The following is a 21,242-nucleotide window of genomic DNA, read 5'->3' as shown; positions in this document are numbered from 1 at the left end:
GTATTCCCTGACCCACCGTATATACTGATTTTACAATTTGTAACTGATGAAAAAATTTCTAACACAACAGAATCATAATTGGCAACAGGTCACTGTAACTATCATGTCTGCACTGCAGAATTTATAGCCATTAAAAAGGAAGCAATCCTAAATTAAGGTTGTTACAAATTATTACATTTACTAAATGAGTGAAGCAAGGGCAAATAACTGGGAAATAAACATCTCTATCACTTACACAGTAATATAATTGTCATTGTATATTGCTTGACTGTAGGCCGGAGGGCAAAGGGGATTTTCTATATGAAATCCACATATTGACTTGGAACAAATAGTAAAGGTGTGCATTCCTTCCAATGATGGTACTCAGGATCTACTAATACACTATATTTTAAAATTGGAAGAAGATGATGATGATATTGGATTTATATCCCGCCCTCCACTCCAAAGAGTCTCAGAGCAGCTCACAATCTCCTTTACCTTCCTCCCCCACAACAGACACCCTGTGAGGTGGGTGGGGCTGGAGAGGGCTTTCACAGCAGCTGCCCTTTCAAGGACAACTTCTGCCAGAGCTATGGCTGACCCAAGGCCATGCTAGCAGGTGCAAGTGGAGGAGTGGGGAATCAAACCCGGTTCTCCCAGATAAGAGTCCGCACAGTTAACCACTACACCAAACTGGCTCTCTGGATAGGTGATATGAGTTCTTATCAATAGGAGTGAAAGTGGTATTTTCATTACAATTATTCTTGGTTTACAGGAACACTAAGTAACTGACACTTTCAGTAATAAAACCTGAAGCATTTCATAATTTGGTTAATAAACCCATTTTGTTGAGCCTCTGCTCCAGCAACAAGATGATGACCTCTGTTTAAAAAAAAAACAAATACTATCAAAATATTAAAAGATACGGTGTTTTGGCTCTAGCTGGGTATTGAAACAGTTTTTGAAATCTAACTTTTCCTGATATAATGCAGGAATATTATCCATTTAACACTGTATTTCCCTATAGATAATTGGTTGTACTCATGCTGAAAAACAGAACACCAATTGGTACAAAACCAGGAATACTGTCGTGTAACTGGCACTCATCTTAAAACAATTCTGTGTTATGCAAAGTGCTTGAGCCTGCTAGTAAAAAAGCATTTCTGGTAAAATTCATTTCCTCACATGAAGGTGTAGATGTAAATAATGTAACAGAACAGAAATCTTAAAATATGTTTCTCTCATACTACAATTGGATTAACAGCACTTACAATTTACATTTTAAGCAGGAAAATGTGCAATATGTTCCAGAAATGCAGGAATACCTGGCAAGGGATTATGCTTGCCTATGCTCTAACACCTATTTTCAAGATAAATGCAACAGGCACTTTAAATAAATTGGAACATTTTAGACGTGTTTATTGTTTATGTAGAATCACTTCACTACTGGCAATATGTACAGAAGACAAATTCCATCACTGGTCATGATTTATTTGAACTGTACATCAGTTTTTTTCTGGCTGCATCAATACCACATTGGAAGTTCACTACCAGCACATTAACAACCTGATAAAAAAGAAAATGGACTGTTAGGCAGAATCTAATTTAGAAACATCAGACAAAAAGTATTGAAAGCAACTATCATGTTTTTCCTGTGAAAATTCCTCAGTAATGTCTCAGTAAGGAATTGCAGGACGTATGTTTACACAGCTGCACATTGTAGAAGGATAAACTACAAAATAAAAATGTTTAAGTGACTTCAACTCTAGGATATTTTACTAGTGTGGTTCTGTACATAAGAACATAAGAGAAACCATGTTGGATCAGGCCAATGGCCCATCCAGTCCAACACTCATGTCACACAATGACCAAAAAAACAGACCTGGTGCCATCAGGAGGTCCATCAGTGGGGCCAGGACACTAGAAGCTCTCCCACTGTCTCCCCCCCCCACCGCCCCAGGCACCAAGAATACAGAGCATCACTGTCCAGAGAGTTCCATCAATAACCTGTGGCTAACAGCCACTGATGAACTTCTGCTCCATATGTTTATCCAACCTCCTATTGAAGCTGTCCATGTTTGTAGCTGCCACCACCTTCTGTGGCAGTTAATTCCATGTGTTAATCACACTGGGTGAAGAAGTACTTCCTTTTATCTGTTCTAGCCTGACTGCTCAGCAATTTCATTGAGTGTCCACGAGTTCTCGTATTGTGAGAAAGAGAGAAAAATACTTTTCTCTACCTTCTCTATCCCATGCATAATTTTGTAAACCTCCATCAATAGCATTCCAATTTTTTTGGTATATGTGTTGCCGAAGCGAGCACCCTCTATCATATCACCCCTCTATCAACATTTCTCCAAGCTAAAACACTCCAAGTGTTTTAACCTTTCTTCACAAGGAAAGTGTTCAAACCTTTAAACATTCTAGTTGCCCTTTTCTGCACCTTTTCCAATGCTATAATATCTTTTTTGAGGTGTGGTGACCAGAATTGTACACAGTACTCCAAATGAGGCTGCACCATCGATTTATACAGGGGCATTATGATACTGGCTGATTTGTTTTCAATTCCCTTCCTAATAATTCCCAGCATAGCATTGGCCTTGTTTGTTGCCGTCACACACTGTCTCAACATTTTCGCTGAGTTATCTACCATGACCCCAAGATCTCTCTTAGTTACTCTCCACTAGTTCACACCCCAGTTCCAATGCCACACATTTACATGTAACATTTGCTTACAAAGAGTACATATTTGTGAGAATTTTAAAAAATCAGAAAGTTTGTCAGGAAAAGAACTAGTAGAATTTTTTTTCTCATTTCCATGTTCAAACTAGAAACAACACAGGCTTGGAAACAAAAAAAATAATCTGTAATGACATGATGCAATTTTTTTGTCAGCAAATTACAAACAGCATAAGGTTTTTAAGGCAAGAGACAATAAGCAGTGGTTTGCCATTGCTTGCCTCTATATAGTGACCCTGGTATTCCCTGGATCTTCCATCCAAATACTAACCCGGGCCAACTCTGCTTAGATCTATTTATGTCAGGGCAACTGTAATATTATTTGCTGCTAATAATGATAGTAATAAAATATGGTACTTACCCATTTTATTTCTCTGTCACAGCTGGTTTTTGTTTTTTAGGCCTTAGTTTGAAGTACAGGATGAGCATTGCAACGCTTGCATATGTGGCTATTACACACTGAAAACAGAAAAAGATACTATGAATTAAATAAAACACATTTCAGAAGCATGCTTTATGGTTATCTGAATGCATACTTACATTCCTTCGGCCAATCAAGGTGTAAGAATTGAAGTATTTTTGAAACCCTGTGAATTGTGGATGCGCTCCAGAATCATGTCCTGCCATCACTGCTTGTCCTGGATTTAAAAATAAAGAGTTCATATGTCTCTTAACTATTTTCTAGCCAAAATGGAAAACTGCGATACAACTACTCACTTTATTCCATTTATCTGTATTCAAGGATTAGAGCATTAAGCTAAAACTAGCACTACATGCAGGAGCACCACCAACAGATATGATTCTTTTAAGTCCTGCTTCCATGTAAACAAAAGTTAGTGTTGTGAAACCAAAAATCTACCTCCGTACATTAAGACACAGTGATATGTAGATGGACTAATAAAAAAATAAGTTACTTCTATGGACTTAATTGCAGAACTGATGTAACGAACTGTATTCGATACTAGAATAAAGCATGTAATAATTTTTTGGTACCTCAGGCCAAAATTCACCATCTATAATTTTGATGGAGTCAATGTGCAAAAAAGTAGAATAATACATTATAAAGCAACATTATTGTCAGATAGTGCGCCAGTAAAAGAAAAAAAAATAAAGTTCTACTCTGATGAACTATAGCAAAGTTCTGAAAATGCATTTCTGAAATTCAGAGCATATATTCTGCATTTTTTCTTGGAAAGCAATAGCATTATCTTATACAATACTTTTTTTGATGTAGCAGCTGTCATTTTTCAAATCAGGACTTATGCTTTCTCTAAAATACTTCTGCTGTGCACATTTTTACCCTAACAGACTGTAACAACTATAAACTACCTCAATAAGTTTAATATTTATTATATTAAAAGTATTTAATGCTATGGCAGTCTTCTATATGTTGCTGCTTCCTGGTTCCTTCCCTCAAAAAAAAATAAGAGAATTGATTTCAAATACACCTGCAATCATTGCTCTTCAGCAATATTCCTTAGGGAACGGATATCAATGAGGAGCAAGTTCAAAACTCATGCAGGGGAGACAGCAGGTTCTGGTATGCAACAGCAACTTACTAGAAGCTTCTTAGGTTCAGTTCAAACAGGCAAATCCTTAACTGGAAATTGATTTGCTATTGGAAACCTTTAAAAGGATAAACCTGCACTCATCTTTCAGAGTTTGAAAACCAGGAGTAACTAGGGCCTTTTTTGAGCAGGAACATAGTTCCAGCCGGCTCAGCAGCAGTGTGTGTAGTCTAATATGCAAATGAGCTTCTCCTTGACTTTTCCCACAAAAAGCCCTGTGTGAAGCAATGGTGATGTCAGGGGTGTGTGGCCTAATATGCAAATGAGTTCCTCCTGGGCTTTTTTAAACAAAAAACCCCCCAGTTCTACAAAAAAAGCCCTGGGAGTAACATAATTACTTATTGCATTTTTATCCAACTCTTCCTCCAAGGAGCTAAGGCTGGCATACATTGTTCTTTTCACCTTCAATTCACACGCACAACCATCCAGTAAAATAATTCAGTGACACAATCAAATGTCAGAGTTACATGCATACCACCATACATGCATCTGGTCCTTATAGCAACCCTGTGAAATAGTTTAGTTTCTATGGTGATCAGTTCAAGATAACCCAAAGGGCTTTACGGTTAAATTAGGATTTGATCTCGAGTTCCAGTCTGTAATTTAAATTGGTCCTCCTCACAGACTCACCAGTTACCCACAATGCTTAAATGGAACGGACCAGGAATTCACTGAAGTGTAGGCAAAATTTGTTGTTAGGATTACAATAAATAATGCACAGAACGCATACAAGAAAGGATACTACTAACATGAGACTAAGGAGGCATCGGAGAAACTGTATCTTCACACAAAAATTACTCACGCTTCCACCAAAGCAAAATTCCCCAATCTCACGGACCAATCTACTACAGAACCACAACCATTCAATGCCCTTCACTCACAAGATGGCGTTAGCCAGACCTTCCCCTTGCCCTGACGAATAAGGCGGAACTGCTTCAGGAGACTGCCTCACGATTGGCTAATTGATGTGCTCTTCGTTATCCGTTCCTCCCTCTCTATGACATCTAGTTGCTGCTTAGCACTATGGTTGCCGTGGGCTCACGCGTATGCTTCCTGTTGACCTTTCTCGGTCTTTACCTTATGCCATTTTGATTTCCGGGTCACGAAGCCTTTCTCTCACATGTGCGGCTGTACTATGTAAGTGTGGCATTTTACTTCTCTTGGTTAAATGGTGAAGATGAGAGGAGGAACTCTATTGGGTGAACTGGGAAGGAAACGTTAGAAAAGGAAAGAGTGGGGTACATGAAGTACGCGTTTATTTGGAGAGAGTGTCTAATACAGTGATTAGAGGATGAGTTCGCATGCAGCAAAATGAGACGCAAGATGGGTTGCAACAATACAGAACTTGGGGAGGAGGTTCCCTTTTTAAAAATGCTGCTGAGTATCGGCGGGGGGGGGGGGACGGACTCATCTCCATAGTAATAAGTCTAGGACAGCCGATAGAGTCCGGCTACGACTTTTTGCTCTCTTGGGCTACTATTTTTCTCAGTTTGAACAGTTTATTTGGGAAAGAAGATTATGCTGTTTATTACCCTCAGATTTAAGTCGCCTTCGAGTGGGTAACGTTTAACAAGACCTAGAAATGGGGTGGCCCTTATCTGTATGGTTCAGACTTGTCCGATCTCGTAAAATCTCAGACCGTAAGCAAGGTTTGCTTTGGTTAGTACTTGGAGGGGAGATCACTAAGGAAGCCTGAGGTTGCAAACCACCTCTTGTTTCATTTCTTGCCTTGAAAACCCCATGAGGGGTCACCATAAGTTTGTTGTGAATAGACAGCATTAGAATGATCAAAAATCTATGATTGATGCTGATGTGCCACCTGCATCTGTCCAGTTTATAGGCTCTTCTCTTTTTTTACTCATAAAAGTCACAGGAATATTGTGTCCTATTGCTGCTTTTGACCCTGCAAATGCTGACCTTTTTAATACTTACGGTATGTGTATAAAAATACATCTGGGTACGCATGTTTTGCATTTGATAGTGGGTGCTAGTCCATTAATGGCCACACAGCTGGTTTGTATATTTGTTTGCTGTGACAGACTTGAGTGTGGTTCTTTGGATTCTTGTGAAGTTAGGAGAAGCATGTGTAATCCTGAAAATTATAGAGCGGGTAGCGGTTATAAATACAGCCTGCCTTTGCTCTGTGTATAAGAAATCAAAGAGATTTGGTCACTCAGTGGTCACCACTTGAAACTATGGTCATTCATCAGTAGTCCTCCTTTTCATTCGTGTTATAGCTGTTCATTTTTTTCTCCTATTCCCTTGATGGTCTTTGCATCTTTAGGTTTGCCTTTGGTCCTATTTTCATGGCATATTTTGTGGTTACATCAAAAGTACCAAATAAAAAAACAAACAAAAACTATGATTAGATTATTAGACATAATGTGTGAGAAAATTAGGCTCAAATTCCTGTTTAAAACAAAGTACTCCACTTACTGTGCTTTCTTTAGGACAGCGGTCCCCAACCTTTCTGGCACCAGGGACCAGTTTTGTGGAAGACAATTTTTCCATGGACTGGGTGGGTGGGGGCTGAGATGGTTTTGGGATGATACCATTGTGCACTTTATTTTGGTGTGGTGGTTAAGTTATCTGGGAGAACCGGGTTTGATTTCCTACTCCTCCATTTGCAGCTGCTGGAATGGCCTTGGGTCAGCCGTAGCTCTCGCAGAGTTGTCCTTGAAAAGGCAGCTTCTGGGGAGAGCTCTCTCAGCCCCATCCACCTCACAGGGTGTCTGTTGTGGGGGAGGAAGATAAAGGAGGTTGTGAGCCACTTTGAGATTCAGAGTGGAGGGCAGGATATAAATCCAATGTCGTCTTATTTTTATTACTACATTGTAATATATAATGAAATAATTATACAACTCATGACCTGGTTGCTAACAGGCCATGGACTTGTCCTGGTTCATGGACCGGGGGTTTAGGACCCCTGCTTTAGAACTACCATGGACCCCTGCTTTAGGACTACTGTAATAGAAACTAGACACCTGGCTGGTTGTCTGTGGTGAGTTAAGTCTTGCCTCATGGCAACTTCTTTAAAAACATCTTACTAATTTTGGATTTTACACAGATAATGTGTGGGCACACAGCCTAGTAAAAATGTGCAAGACTGGTGTGCAGTTTTGAATGTGAGTGGTTTCAGCTTTGTCCTTCCTTTACCTATTCAATGCAGTATCAGTTATTTGAAAATCATGGCATGAAAATAGTTTAAAAAAGATTAGAGCACCTATGCCAGAGCAGTCAAACTCATTTGTTATGAGGGCCCAATCTGACATAAATGTCACTTTGTTGGGCCGGGCCATGCATGCCATAAAACGTAACACAAAGTACCAGAGATATAAACTATATAAAGATTATTTCAGATGTTGAATGACAATAGCAGGTAAATTACATTAGCAGGCTTGATTAGATTAGGTGTGATAAGCAGAGGAGTAGTAGGCATGAAGATACCAGCACTGGTCTCAATTCCATCCGGGAGGATTCAGTCCAGGAAGATGCAAAGAATAAATGGACAGAAGTCTGGCATTAGAAGAAGAAAAAGAGGTTGGATTTATCCTGTACTTCACTCAGTCTCAGAGTGATTTACAATCTCCTTTCCTTTCCTCTCCCCACAACAGATGCCCTGTGAGGTAGGTGGGGCTGAGAGCTCTTTTGACAACCACTCTTGAGAGAGCAGCTTGTTCAAGAAATATAACTGACCCAAGGTCATTCAGCAGGTACATATGAAGGAGTGGGGAAACACCCAGTTCTCTCAGGTTAGGGTCCACACACTTAACCACTGCACCAAACTGGCTCTCATCAGAACATTCAGTTGCTGACCTAAGAATAGCAGTGCTCTTACAAAGGAATTTCAAAGGGAGGTTAGAAAGAGAGACTGCTGAATTGCAACTGATAATGAAGCTAAGGCAATGCAGCCTCCTGGATTGAATTGAAACCTAGCTTTCCTGTCTCATTACCAGTGTGTGCTAACATTTGACATCTGAAATCACTCTACTTTTCAAGATATAAGGACCAGTCAAAGTGTTTTAATTCCTAATCAGAGTCTTTTTTTTAAAAAAAAATCCAGATAGGAACAGAGAAATACAATCTTTAAAAATAAACTTTTCAGAATAAGCCAAAATACTTTCCTCAATGTAAATTGTGCTTGTTAGAACAATCCATCCTCCCTTTCTCCCTCTGAAGAAGTGTGCTTGAACACAAAAGCTTATACCTGGTATAAAACATAGTTGGTCCTGAAGCAGCCATGGGACTCCAACTTTGTTTCCCTTTTCTCTCTTTATTTATTTTTATTTATTTGGCAGATTTATTTTCCACCCTTTTCCATAAGGGCTCAGGGCGGATTACAAACATAATAAAAACAATTAAAATCCAACAATAAATTAATAGTATACAATTAAAACAACACAGCTCAGTAAAGTATAACACGGCAGAGTGGGTACACTGCAGATTAAAACATAATTATCAGCCGGAATATAATAGTTCAGATGGTGAGTCATTGTACGGGATGACAATGGATGGTATAACAGTAGAGAAAGAACGCTCGCTTTCCTCCCCACTCCTCTCCAAAAGAGGAGGAGCAGCTGCAGAGGAGGGAGCAGAAACTCTATGTGTGTGTGTGGGGGGGGGTTGGTCTTTGTATCTCTCCTGCACAATGCCACTGTGTAAGCTGTGAGTGTGAGAGAGTGAGCAAGGGAGAAGGGAGGCAAAAAGCAGGAAGCAAAGGGCCACTGAGGGAGCTGAGAAAAAAACAAGCTACAGTGCGGCTGCATCAGCCATATGTTTGACACCTCTGACCAATGCCATTGATAACTGCATATGCAGAAATCAACAAGTCCTTTCCTAACAGTGATGGAGAAATCTGCTTTTGCTGATTTCTGCTGCTTTTCCAGTTAACTACATTCTAAGAACTTCATCTGTAAACAAGAATACAATTTTACATAAAGATGTTGCTGAATAATATGGAAGCAGCCAGCTCCTTATATTTTCTGCCTAGCTCTTATATTTTCTAACCAGCAAGTGAAAGAAGCTAGTTTATTTATTTATTATTTATTACTTTAAATTTCTATCTCGCCCTCTCCACAAGCAGACTCAGGGCGGCTGACAACATTCATATTCACAATTTAAAACCAGTAAAAACCAATAAAACATAATTACAATTTAAGATTTTAAAAACATTTTGTGGTGCTGTATCACTACAATATAGCCGAGTTGTTATTTTCTGACGGTGATCACCTAATACTCTATACGATGTCGGGTGGCAGTTCTCTCCTGGCTAGATATCAAAGGCCTGTTGGAACAGTTCGGTCTTACAGGCCCTGCGGAAAGTGGAAAGATCCCGCAGGGCCCTTATGGCCTCTGGGAGAGCATTCCACAATTCTGGTGTTGCCAGTGAGAAGCCCTAGCTTGTGTCGAACACAATCTAGCCTCCTTTGGTCCAGGGATGGACAATAGATTTTTTATCCCTGAATGCAGTGCTCTCTGGGGAACATGTGGAGAAAGGCATTCCCGCAGATAGACAGGCCCCTGACCATAAAGGGCTTTAAAGATCAATACCAACACCTTGAAACGGACTTGAAACAATATAGGTAGCCAGCGCAGCTCTTTCAGCACTGGCTGAATGTGCTCCCATCAGGGGAGCCCCATTAACAGCCGTGCCACAGCGTTCTGCACTAGCATGTAGAGAGCATTGCAGTGATCTATTCTTGAGGTGACCGTAGCATGGATCACCACTGCTTAAGTCGTCATGCTCCAGGAAAGGGGCCAACTGCCGCACCCGCCGAAGATGAAAAAAAGGCAGATCTAGTAGTGGCTGCTACCTGGGCCTCCATTGTAAGAGAGGACTCAAGGAGTACACCCAAGCTCTTGACCTTAAGGGTCGGTATTAGTGACACCCCATCAAGAGCCGGCAGACCGATCTCCTCCCCGGACCACCCCAACTCAGGTAGAGAACCTTCGTCTTCGTCAGATTCAGCTTCAGCCGACTCAGCCTGAGCCAAGATGCTACGGCTTGAAGAGCCAGGTCTAGATTTTCCGGAGTACAGCCGCACTGGCCACCCATCAATAGATAGAGCTGGGTGTCATCTGCATATTGGTGACATCCCAGCCCATACCTCCTGACAATCTGGGCAGGGGGGCGCATATAGATGTTAAATAACATCGGGGACAGAACCGCACCCTGTGGCACACCACATATAAGTGGGTGCCTTTGGAATGATTCCTCCCCTATCACCACCCTTTGTCCCCGATCTTGGGGAAAGGAGGCCAACCACTGTAAGGCGGACCCCTGAATCCCCACGTCGGCAAAGCGACTAGTCAGTAGCTGACGGTCAACTGTATCAAATGCGGTTGACAGATCTAATAATAACAGCACCGCTGAGCTGCCCTGATCCCGATGTCGCATTAGGTCATCTATGAGGGCGACCAGAACCATCTCCGTCCCGTGACCTGGTCGAAAGCCAGACTGGAATGGATCCAGTGCAGAAGTGTCATCCAGGAATTCCTGTAGCTGAATTGCCACCGCCCACTCTATAACCTTTCTCAAAAAGGGAAGGTTTGATACCGGCCGATGGTTCGCCAATAGTTGTAATGCAATGTATTGTGTAGTTCTTGCAAAATTTTCTGAGCCATGGAATTCTGGTTTATATGCAGTGTAGAAGAGTAACTTTTTAACATTTTGAGACCTAGGGTTCTATCTTCGCCCTATCTGTAACATGAGATGCACTTCTGATTTTTGCTCATCTTCGTTCTTTTCCTCTGAGTGCATCTGTAAGCTACAAAAGTAGACTTATTTTTATATCCATTTGTCATGGCAGATAATTGAACACATTGTAGTTTGACGATGTGGTACAGTTCTGAGAAGTCATTTTTAGTAATTTGACTCAAAAGGGTGTAACTCTGCTGAGGTCTTCAATATATGACATGCAGTACTCGAGAGCTACAGCACAATCCGAAGGAGGGGTGGTGGTGGAAAGACTTTTGGGAGCAGACGAGCCACTACATGGGCGCAGGAAGGGTTTGCGCCGACGTACGACCGGTGCCACCACAGTGGAGGGAAGTTACGTGGGCGGGGGGCCGCCCGAGAGCTGCTCTGCCAGAGTGCTGCGCCCGAGCATGGGTGGAAGTGAGGCAGAGCGCAGTGCTCAGGCGGAAGAGGGGGTGGAGTTGGGGGCACGGCCAAGCTTTGGCGGCTTCCTGAGCAGTTTGGCCCATGACACCCCCCCCCGAGAGGCGCTACGTTACGCCTGAAAAAATGTCCCGTAGGTACTCATTGAAACCCATAGGCACTTGTTGAAACCAAAAACAAAGGTCGCCTCTGCTGCTGCGGAAGCTTGCAAATCCCTTAGGGAGCGGCGTGATTGCCTTACCAATCTCCTCGCGCCTCGACCTGGTGAGCCCCATCCCCGGCGCTCAATTGCAGCCCCCCCTCCTAGAAATACTTCCACTCTGCCTCGCACAACTCAGTTGTTAGGGACAGGTTCGTGTGACGGGAAAATCTGCTGGCGAGCTCCCGGCCACACAGACTTAGAATGAGGGACAAGCAGGCACGTTGGTGATGGATTTTGCACTGTGCGGTTGCTTTGACAGTAACTTTGACTTGCGAGGGGGAGAGAGAGGTCTCTCCCCTGGGGCTAACTGCTCTTGTTTCCAGGTCTCCACAGGTTCCAGGCTCCTGGAGGCTCTGCATGTAAGGACTGTCGCCCATGGCTGGGTAAGTTCCATGCCCCCCCCCCCGTCCTCCTCCTCCCCTCTCGACTGCTCGGTGTGCGAGCATCTCTGGCACTTGAACCCAGCAGTGGGCTCCAGCAGGGGGCATTTGCTGAGCCTGTGCTGCCTGTGCTTCTGCCTGCTCCCTTCCCCTGGTCTGCCCTCTGCCGCATTCCCAACCCCTGGAAGGGCACGTGTGTGTGTGGGGGGGGCAGCTGCCCCGATGCGGGGAGATGGGTCAGAGACTGTCCCTTTAAGAGAGTGCCCAGCTGAAATGCAGCCTGCTCTTCCAGCTGCCGCCCCTGCAGGTGCTCTTGATCTCTATCTCTGTTTTGCAGGTGGGACTCCAACACAGAGGCTTCCGCGTGTGTTGCTCCACCGCCCCCCTCCCCACTCCTCAGCTGCTGCTGCCTGCCACTTGGAATGGAGCTCTGCCACAGCGAGACTTCCCAGCACGCTCCAGGGAGACTGTTGTACTCTGTTCCGGAAAAAATAAAGTCTGAGCTGTGCTTTCTGTTGTCTCTCCTGCTTGGCATCTGCTGCACGTTCTCGGGGCAACTTCCCCCCCCCCCCCCGTCAGTGGCCTCTCCGAGGGAATGCCTGGGAGAGTGGGCAGACTTGGTTCTTGGGGGGGGGGAGGAATGGGCTATGAGCTGCCCCCCCGCAGGGCTGGACGGGAGGGGGGTTGCCGCCCCTCAACCTGCCTGGGCTGATGGCCTACCCGACCACACAGGGCTGTTGTGAGCTGGGTACTTGGGGGGGGTAGCTAAAGTGGATGCATGTCCAGTGGCTTGCACTCCTGAGTTCTGCGGCCCCCAGGGGAGGTGTTCCTTGCACATAGCAGGGGGTGGCAGCAGGGCAACACCGGGGGGGGGGGGTCTCCAGGGGGTGTCTTTCGGACTTGGTCTGGCCGCTCCCAGACACACATTCCAGCTGCTGTCTAGGACAGCGAACTCCTGCACTTGGCACTTCCTGCTTGTCCGCACATGCCTCTGCCCGCCTGCCTGCCTGCCATTGACAGAGTCTCTGACAGCGGGAGGGAGTGGGGGGATTGACAGCATCTCAGGTGCAGGCTTTCTGCCCCCTCGCCCGGTCACATGCAATGGGCTGGCCAATCCCGTGGTCCCGCGCATGCCTGCGCCTCCCCCACCCCTGCCTCGGCAGTGGGCCAATGGCTTGTGCCTGAGCGGAATCACCACGGCGACAGGTTCTCTCTCGCTCATCTGGCTGCTCTTCCTTCTCCAAGCGTGGCGTAACATCTCTCCTTTGGAAGCCAACGAGCGACGCCATAGATCCGCCCACGCCCGAGCAGCCAGCCGCTACATATGTCTGGATTGGGCTGCCCATGTCTTGTTCTAGCTACTTGAAGTCATCTTTCCTTTCTTTTTGTCTCAAAATATTGACAAAGACAAAACAATGTATTAGAACCACTAGCGTGGTTCATGTTGTTATGAATTGACAAGGCTGCTGGTATAAAATTGAACTGTTTGAGTGCCACAACAAATCAGGGAGAGTTGATTTATTCTAACTAATGAGTAGTTATTGAAAATGAAAAATATATACTTAATGCTTGCTGTCATATTAAACATGCTCATATGTTTGTACATATTGATCTTACCTTTGTAGGTGAAGTTTGTTGATGCAGACAGTTTTGTGGCTTTCTTCCCAGAAAGACAACCATGTCTTCTATAGAAGAGAACTTCCCTCGAGGGGGCACACAGAAGACAACACGAGAAGGAAAAGCAGCAAAACAGCCAACAGTGGATCAGGATAACTTATTCAAAGTAATGCAAATAATAAATATATGAAACTTAATCAGATCATCGGTGTATGTCGCCCCAGCGGTCCAGTATCCAAGGCATTATAAGCCCTTTACCCAGATTATTTGCTTATTTCATTTCATGTTGGTGATTCCCAAGACTTTAATGAATATAATGATTTTTCACCTTTTCTTTTACTAATCATATTGAGTTACTCTCAAAATTTCTTGAAGCAGAATTGTCTTGTGGAGGGCAAAGGGTTTATAATGCAAATTTATGAAAGCATGTGACCCAGTGTTTAACTAACTTCTATTAAATTAGAATTGGTATGTGTGCCTGTTAGAGTTCAAGATTTAAGCCACTCATCAAATATCCATGCAGAAAATAACATTAGTTTTACATTTTCATTATTTGTGGTATTTTACGCATGTTATGTTGAGAATGTTTCAATTTCTGATACTCTTAAACATTTTGAATGTTATGTCCCTTTGAATTTATTTCCAAGGCATTTTCACTGGGCCTATGACAGATTTTTCTGCAGTAGACTAGAAATTATTCCTGTGATTGTGACTGAAATAATAGTAGCCTTCTTAATAGAAACCCTTAGTAGTAGCCTTCCTTAATTGTGTTATCAGTGCAAATTCAATCTGGGGATAAGACTGCACATGTACAAGAGGTTTTGAGTTTCAGAATCAGTCATAATGAATGTTGCATAGGCAAGTGTCTATCCTTGTGCATATGTTAAGTGTTTTTTTTTAAAAAAAAATCTATCTTAGACACAACATGAAGAGCAAACTCTGAAAAGAAAGAAAACCCAGCAGGATCAAGCAAAACCAAAAAAACTCAAGACAGAGAAGAAAGCAGTTGTAAAAACCAATGCAAAGGATTTTGAACTTCTGACAACTGAGGTTAGGCATATTTTGTATCTGTTTGTTTTGAATAATGTTTTGAATCTGTATTTCATATTATATCCCAGGGATCAGTTGTAAATTATACACCGTAGTGGTTTTGGGAGCTAGTTCATGTATTATCTCTTGATTTGTTTGATTTTTTGCCCTCCTTCCCCTGCACAGTAGGACTCAGGGCAGGTAACAATAATGGTTAAAAGAATAAATACAATATCAAATTAAAATCCATTTCAGTACAGTTAATAATCAAACAGATGGCACATAAGGCAAAATTTGCAAGCTCTCGAGGGAAGGATTGTGCATCTTGTGTGGATATTACAACTGACAGAGTTGGTGGCTGGAGACGAGGAGGGGGCCAATCTAGAAGCTATCATTGCCTCTACTGTACCCCTGGCAGAACATTTCAGTCTTGCAGGCCCTGGGGAACCGCATTAAGTCCTGCAGGGCCTAGATTTCATCTGGAAGGGTGTTCCACCAGGTTGGGGCTAAAGCTCAGGCCCTAGATTAAGTTGAGGCCAGACGGATATATTTCAGGTCAGGAACCACCAGGAGATTATTATTATTTGAGCATAATGCTCCTTGGGGGACATATGAGGCGAGACAGTCCCAAAGATATATTGGTCTCAGGGCTTTGAAGGTCAAAACAAGATCTCAAATCTGATCCAGTATTCAACTTAGAGCCAGTGCAGTTGGCCAAGCACCAGTTGTATATGGGCTCTAGATTATGTTCGGATCAGTTGTAACTTCCAAGTCAGCCTCAAGGGGAGCCCTGCATAGAACGAGTTACAGTAGTCTTGCCTGGGGGTGACCCTTTGAGGATCACTGTGGCTAAATCAGGGTGAGACAGGATCAGTTGCCTGACCTGGTATAGATGAAAAAATGCCAATCTGGCTACATTTGTTACCTGGGCCTCCACTGAAAGGGAGGCATCAAGGATCACACCTAGACTATTCACTGGTGTTAATAATACATTGACACTGGTGTTAATAATACATTGTCCAGAGTCGGGAGCTGGCACCCCAGTCTCAGGTCTCTCTGATTCAGCCACAGGACCTCCATCTTTGATAGACTTAATTTCAGTCAGCTCTGTTTCAGCCAGCCAACCACAGCCTCCAAGCCCTTGGCTAAAATATTTAGGGTGGTGTTTGGCTGGCTGTCCATTAACAGATAATAGCTGGATGTCATCTGCATACTGGTGACAACCCAGTCCAAACATACGTACCGTTTGGGCAAGAGGCTGCATATAGATTTTAAATAACATTTAATTAACATTTATTATAACATAATCTAGAAGATGAAGAATTCTGTTTTATTTTTTGCTTTGGCTATTTTAGGTCCGGTTATAAACTTCAAGGCTCCTTCAGGATCATCCATTTTGTAGTCAAATGTGTAAAACACCTAGAATATGCTTGTCTCCCATAGTCCCTAATTGTTTGTGTGTGTTTATTCAACAGTGTCTCACTGATGGAACACTGGTCTTGGGCTGTGTGAAAGAGTGTAATGAGTATGAGCTTACAATCAGCTTACCAAATGGGCTTTCTGGAAATGTCCAGGTGACACGCATATGTGAGGCTTACAGCAAAATGCTGAGTGAGCAGGTGGCCACAGATAAGCCAGTAGAGGTAAGAGGTAGTGAATGATTATGATTGAATTCTGCAAGTACCAATCAAGAGTTCCAGAAACAGGTTTCTTCAATTCTGCAGGGGATTCTCTTGCATGTTCTGTTACTTGCTTTTGCTCTGCATAGTCTGCCCTGAAGCAGTGGTATAGAACACTTAATATTAACACAGATTTTGATCAGCTACTATAACTGAATCTAGTACTACTGCTTATTATTGTATGTTTACTGTTTTGCACAATACAAAAAGTTCTGAATGTACATTGAAATTAAGATCTTGCCAGTTCAATGGAAACAAAATAAACAACAGCCTCAGTGCATCTGGTGCAAGGGCAATTCAAGCTATTGAACCATCCCAACTGCCCTTGCCCTTTTCCCTGCTATGCTTGCAGGCTCTGAGGGAGAATGCAGAGGAAAGGCCTCTATCATGCCTTGCAAGGGTCCCAGATCAGGAGCCATGGCATGGTATGAAGCACACACCATCTCTGCTGTTGTCCATTGTGTTTGTGGATGGGAGTAGCCACCCTTCTTTTAACCATTTCATAATGGTTTCAGAACAGGAGGTGGAGTTTCACTGCAGCCTACCTCCCCCCCCCTGCAAGAATAGGAAGCTCAGAACACCCTATCTGGTGTCTCTCAGAGAGGTGGCCATAGCATGAGAGAAAAATGTATGCCTCCTCTCTTGCCACCTGGGATCCATTCTGGCCCTTTATTGCCCCAACCAGTCCTGATTTAATGAAGTGGGTTGTCGCTCATGAAAGCTTCTGATGCAACACATTTGTTAGTCTTGCTGTTTGTTATTTGTGTGGCAACAGACTAAAATGGCTACTCCTCTGAAAATAAAACTACTTTTTCATACAGCTTGGGGACCTTGAATCATATCTTTTTTGCATTTTCTGTTTGAAGCAGAAATTGCCAATAATATTCAAATATCAGGTTGATAGTTGCCTTCAGTCTGCCTCCTATAGTAGAGAGAAATTAAGCTTTGGACAGCTGAATGGCTGTCTCCCAAACTACTATGTTTTCTTCTTGGCACATCCGAACAAATTATTATACTGCTGCAGGCAGCACAGTTCATATGGGTAGACTTTTCAGTCAGTAGTTGGCTATCACTATTGATTTGGGTTATCATGCATTATTTTACTCTTTAATCCCATAAAATTCTTTCTTGCAGGACTTGAGCCCTCTTTCAGAGCTGTTCTCACCAGGAATGCTTCTCAGATGTGCTGTGATTGGTGTGGAGAAGGTTGCAGAAGGACATCATGGGATACAACTGTCGATTGATCCCAAAGATGTCAACAAGGCTTTGAACACTGCAGCTCTGAGAACAGGCATGGTATGACAATTATTACTTGTCTGAGTTTGAAAGATACTGGCCCTTAGGTTTTCTGGTGGTGATGTAGGGAAGATGGCCCTGTGCCTTCAACAGGTATGCAGGAAGTAGAATTTCACCAGTGCAAATTATCTTGTTGTAGTAATACTCTAGTGGTGGAGCAGCTGCATCTGTCAGAATTCTGCTCTGCTAGGTATCTTTCTATGGCAGAGGAGCCTTAATACTTATGAATCAATTTGGGGAGAGAAACTGAAATTTATATAGTTGATCTCTGCTATTTCTGTAACTGATTGTGGACAAAGGGAGGGCAGAGTGAATATTTATTAATTTATCAGATTTATATCCCGTCCTCCCCTGACTGTCTCAGGGCGGCTAACAACAGTTAAAAAACATTAATAAACATAGAATATTAAAAAAATAAAATATATAATAAAACATTTCCATGCATAGAATAGAGCACTGCACTATCATTTAACATGTTCCTTCTGTTCCTGTTTGATCTCAGACAAGCCTCAATTTTTCTAGCTACTGCATGGAAAATATTTATTCCTCCTTGCTCCAGGTTTGAGGAATTCCTCTTTGTTTGCTGGGTTGCTTGAGGAAACTGTGTTAATTCCTAGGAGCAAAGGATCTTTTTAGAAAAAAATCCATGTGTTACAGGGTGGGGAATGGATAAGCAGTACAATTTCTTTTAAGCTGTGTTACTTCTCCCAACAGCTGCTCTCTGGATGCATCTCTAGTGTGGAAGATCATGGCTACCTTATTGACATAGGAGTCCATGCAGCAAAAGCATTTCTCCCACGAGAGAAAGCCCAGAGTTATTTCCAGTCAAAAGGAAAAGGTATAACTATGTTTAAATTGGTGTGTTGTGTGATTGGCTAGAAATGGGTAGTGTGCAGTTCAGTTACATAGTTACTCAGTACCCTCTGCTTTATCATCAGAGAAGAAATTCTCAAAAGACCAAGGTATCAAGAAAATCAGACCTTTGCAACAGCACTTCAGTCTATAATGAGACCACTCACATACCTACCAGTTACATGACAGCGTGCTGACAAAAACCCCATGTCAGTCATATATAAGGAAGCTGCCAACCTATTCAGGATTATGCTTACATGCCATCCTAATGATACCCTGCTCCTCCCCCAGTATAACAAGGAACAAGCATAGTCCACATACTACCTTGGACTGTGATGTTCCAAGACACAACAACATACCTTGGTGTTCTGTAGATGGAGGTTTGAATCCTTCCTGCAAACATACACCTTTGGCAGGTTGATGCACAGGGAGGGAAATCATGGCCACCAACCATACCATCTGGACACCTCTGCAGCTTACTTGACAGAGGAAATCTCCCTAAAAGGCTACAGCCCCTTTCAGGCAAGACCAGGAGGCATCAGACACTAGGATAGCATCAGTGGATCTTAGAAGAGAATATTCACAGAAGGTATTCATGGCTGCAGTTTACATAGCACTTAAAAGAGCTGCAATTGTTTACAGACAGAATTGTTATTGTAAGCTGCACCATGGCTGTGTAGGAGTTGCTGGAGGCAGATGAGGAAAACTTTGCTTTTCACTTCCAGTAAGTTCAGAGGCAGTACTTCTATTTGCACCTGTGTTCTTGCTGGGGCATTGTTGTTGACACTAGGGACGGCTTAGTATTCTAAGCCCCGTTCCTCCTTGGTATACCCTGCTGCTACTCACCTCAGACTTCTGTGCTTGCACAGTTGCATCAAGTTTATGCTGACAGCATCCACAGGACATTACACTGGTGCACCTCCATGGTATTTAGGTGTGGGGCTTGGTGGCCATCCAAAGCAGTTTACAGACCAGCTGTAGGACTGCATTGTTAAGAAGTTATAGATACAGAGCACTAGATGCAGAAATGACTAGAAACCAAACAGTTTACCTGATGTTGGGGATTTTAAAAAATTCCAGCATGGATCATTTTTTAATTTGACCAGTTCCATTGTTCAGTATTTTCCCTTTAGGAACTTTTGTTGTTGCTGCAAGATCTGTTTAGATGAGCTGTACAAGTGAAGCAGCTCATTCTAAAAGTCTGTCTCAAATGTGGAAACAAGGAATTTTTTTCAAAAAACCTCAATTTGATCATAACATCAGAAGAGTGGTGGCTAAGCTCTGATTATGAGAAATAATGGTTGTATATGGTGGGTTTTTAGGAGCTGAACTGAAGATAGGACAATACTTAAACTGCCTTATTGATGAAGTCAAGAACAATGGGAGGATAATCCGAATTTCCATCAGCCAGTTGGAAGTTGCTGCTGCCATTGCAACAGAAGTGCAAAATTGGACACTCTACAGTTTGCTACCTGGGCTGGTGGTGAAAGCCCAGATTCAGGAGGTAAACCTGCGTTACTGAGATAAAGGACTAGGACAAAGACAACCTTTTAATTTTTTTTTGCTTTAATATACAAAGACCTGAATGGTTTTTAAAGGTCTGCTTGATGATCTCTAACTGCAAATTCTATGCTGTACTAGATAATATGGAAGTCATAGCATACCTTTTGTAAATCTTTCTTTTACCCCCATGAGACAAGGAGGCACATACTGAACAATTCTACGTATATTGAATCAAAAGTGAGGGCTGATTCACACATGCTCATACATTGTATAATTACTTCTCTAGGGGCAAAAGCACAAATATATTCTGTGTATTGCCTATTGAATTTGGGAAATAGAGAAGACTGGTCTACTTGATAGCAACTGTGGTTTTTCTCACATGGTTTGCTGACTGCTCTGCATGAAAGGGAATCCTTTTGTCTCCTAATGCATCACTTCACTGAGATATTTGGAGGAGAATGAGATACAAGTTAAGTACATCTTCAACATAACTTTATTCTGCTTTTTTCTAATAGCAGTGGAGAAAGCAAGAACTCCCACAACAGAACAGCCAGCAAACTATCCAGTTAGCAGGGTTGGTCCTAAGCTGTATTGGTGCTTGGGACAGAGAATCCAAATGGCACCCTCCTTCTTCTGTTAATTAAGATGGAACATTCTTGTCCAACAAGCCTTGTGTGCAATTTTTATTAGAAGGAAGGGGAGGTGAGCATTACCATGCTTTTGCACAGCATCTGTTAATTTCAGTATGGGGATGCATTTATAGCCCCGTCATGGTCCTGCCCCTTCTTATAGCCAAAATCTCCCCTGAGTCTGTCTAGCTTAACTACAGACATGCATTAAAAGCATAAGTTTTGTTGCAACTGCAGCCAGATCTTTGCCTGTGAACATCTGAGATATAAAGGTCTGTAAAGCTTATGAAGTAGCTTCTTTGTCTTATAACCTCATCCAGATCAGGGAATCAGCTCTATTTTTTAATTTTTAATCCAATAGTAGGAGTTTTGTTTGTTTTGTTCTTCTTAGGTGACTCCTTTGGGAATTTCTCTTAGTTTTCTGTCTTCCTTTACTGGAATTGTGGACTTCATGCACCTGGGTTCCACAAAATCAAGAAACTACTCTCCAGGCCATATAGTAAGTGTCTTAAACTGGTCTTGCATAAAGTGATACTGTGAGACCCAAACTATTAAGTGAAAAAAATTATGAAGATGTTTCCATTATCAAGATAGAGGCACTTAATCAGAACCATGAATATGGCAGCCAGCATTGGGGAAGTTTTAAAAA

General features: G+C 42.6%; 2 protein-coding genes across 4 annotated transcripts in view; one reads left to right on the top strand and one right to left on the bottom strand.

Moving 5' to 3' along the window:
• Positions 1-1,373: 1,373 nt before the first annotated feature.
• Positions 1,374-5,173, bottom strand: ATP5MK (ATP synthase membrane subunit k). Of its 2 annotated transcripts, none has more exons than XM_060241724.1 (4): positions 5,036-5,173; positions 3,259-3,356; positions 3,080-3,177; positions 1,374-1,545 (listed from the first exon to the last, which is right to left on the bottom strand). In XM_060241724.1, the coding sequence occupies exons 2-3, from the start codon at positions 3,343-3,345 to the stop codon at positions 3,085-3,087; spliced, it is 180 nt and encodes a 59-aa protein (XP_060097707.1). In that variant the 5' UTR covers positions 3,346-3,356; positions 5,036-5,173; the 3' UTR covers positions 1,374-1,545; positions 3,080-3,084. The 2 variants fall into 2 exon arrangements, with proteins under 2 accessions (XP_060097707.1, XP_060097706.1); XM_060241723.1 differs by lacking the exon at positions 5,036-5,173 and adding an exon at positions 4,278-4,323.
• Positions 5,174-5,315: 142 nt separating this feature from the next.
• The window catches only part of PDCD11 (programmed cell death 11), a 47,192-nt gene continuing 31,265 nt past the window's right edge, over positions 5,316-21,242 (top strand). Inside the window, exons 1-8 of one of the 2 annotated variants that reach the window (XM_060241720.1) lie at positions 5,316-5,423; positions 13,657-13,771; positions 14,524-14,655; positions 16,110-16,277; positions 17,448-17,609; positions 18,324-18,447; positions 19,784-19,965; positions 20,985-21,092. In XM_060241720.1, the coding sequence (XP_060097703.1) occupies positions 5,407-5,423; positions 13,657-13,771; positions 14,524-14,655; positions 16,110-16,277; positions 17,448-17,609; positions 18,324-18,447; positions 19,784-19,965; positions 20,985-21,092 (1,008 nt within the window). In that variant the 5' untranslated portion in view covers positions 5,316-5,406. Of the gene's footprint in view, positions 5,430-13,656; positions 13,772-14,523; positions 14,656-16,109; positions 16,278-17,447; positions 17,610-18,323; positions 18,448-19,783; positions 19,966-20,984; positions 21,093-21,242 lie in introns of both variants that reach the window. The other variant, XM_060241721.1, reaches the window with a different exon arrangement.

The sequence above is a fragment of the Heteronotia binoei genome, chromosome 6 (genome assembly GCF_032191835.1).
Source record: "Heteronotia binoei isolate CCM8104 ecotype False Entrance Well chromosome 6, APGP_CSIRO_Hbin_v1, whole genome shotgun sequence".
NCBI classification, from domain to species: Eukaryota; Metazoa; Chordata; class Lepidosauria; order Squamata; family Gekkonidae; genus Heteronotia; species Heteronotia binoei.
The sequence above is the reverse complement of the archived record's forward strand: the minus strand, read 5'-3'. Positions and strand labels throughout refer to the sequence as shown.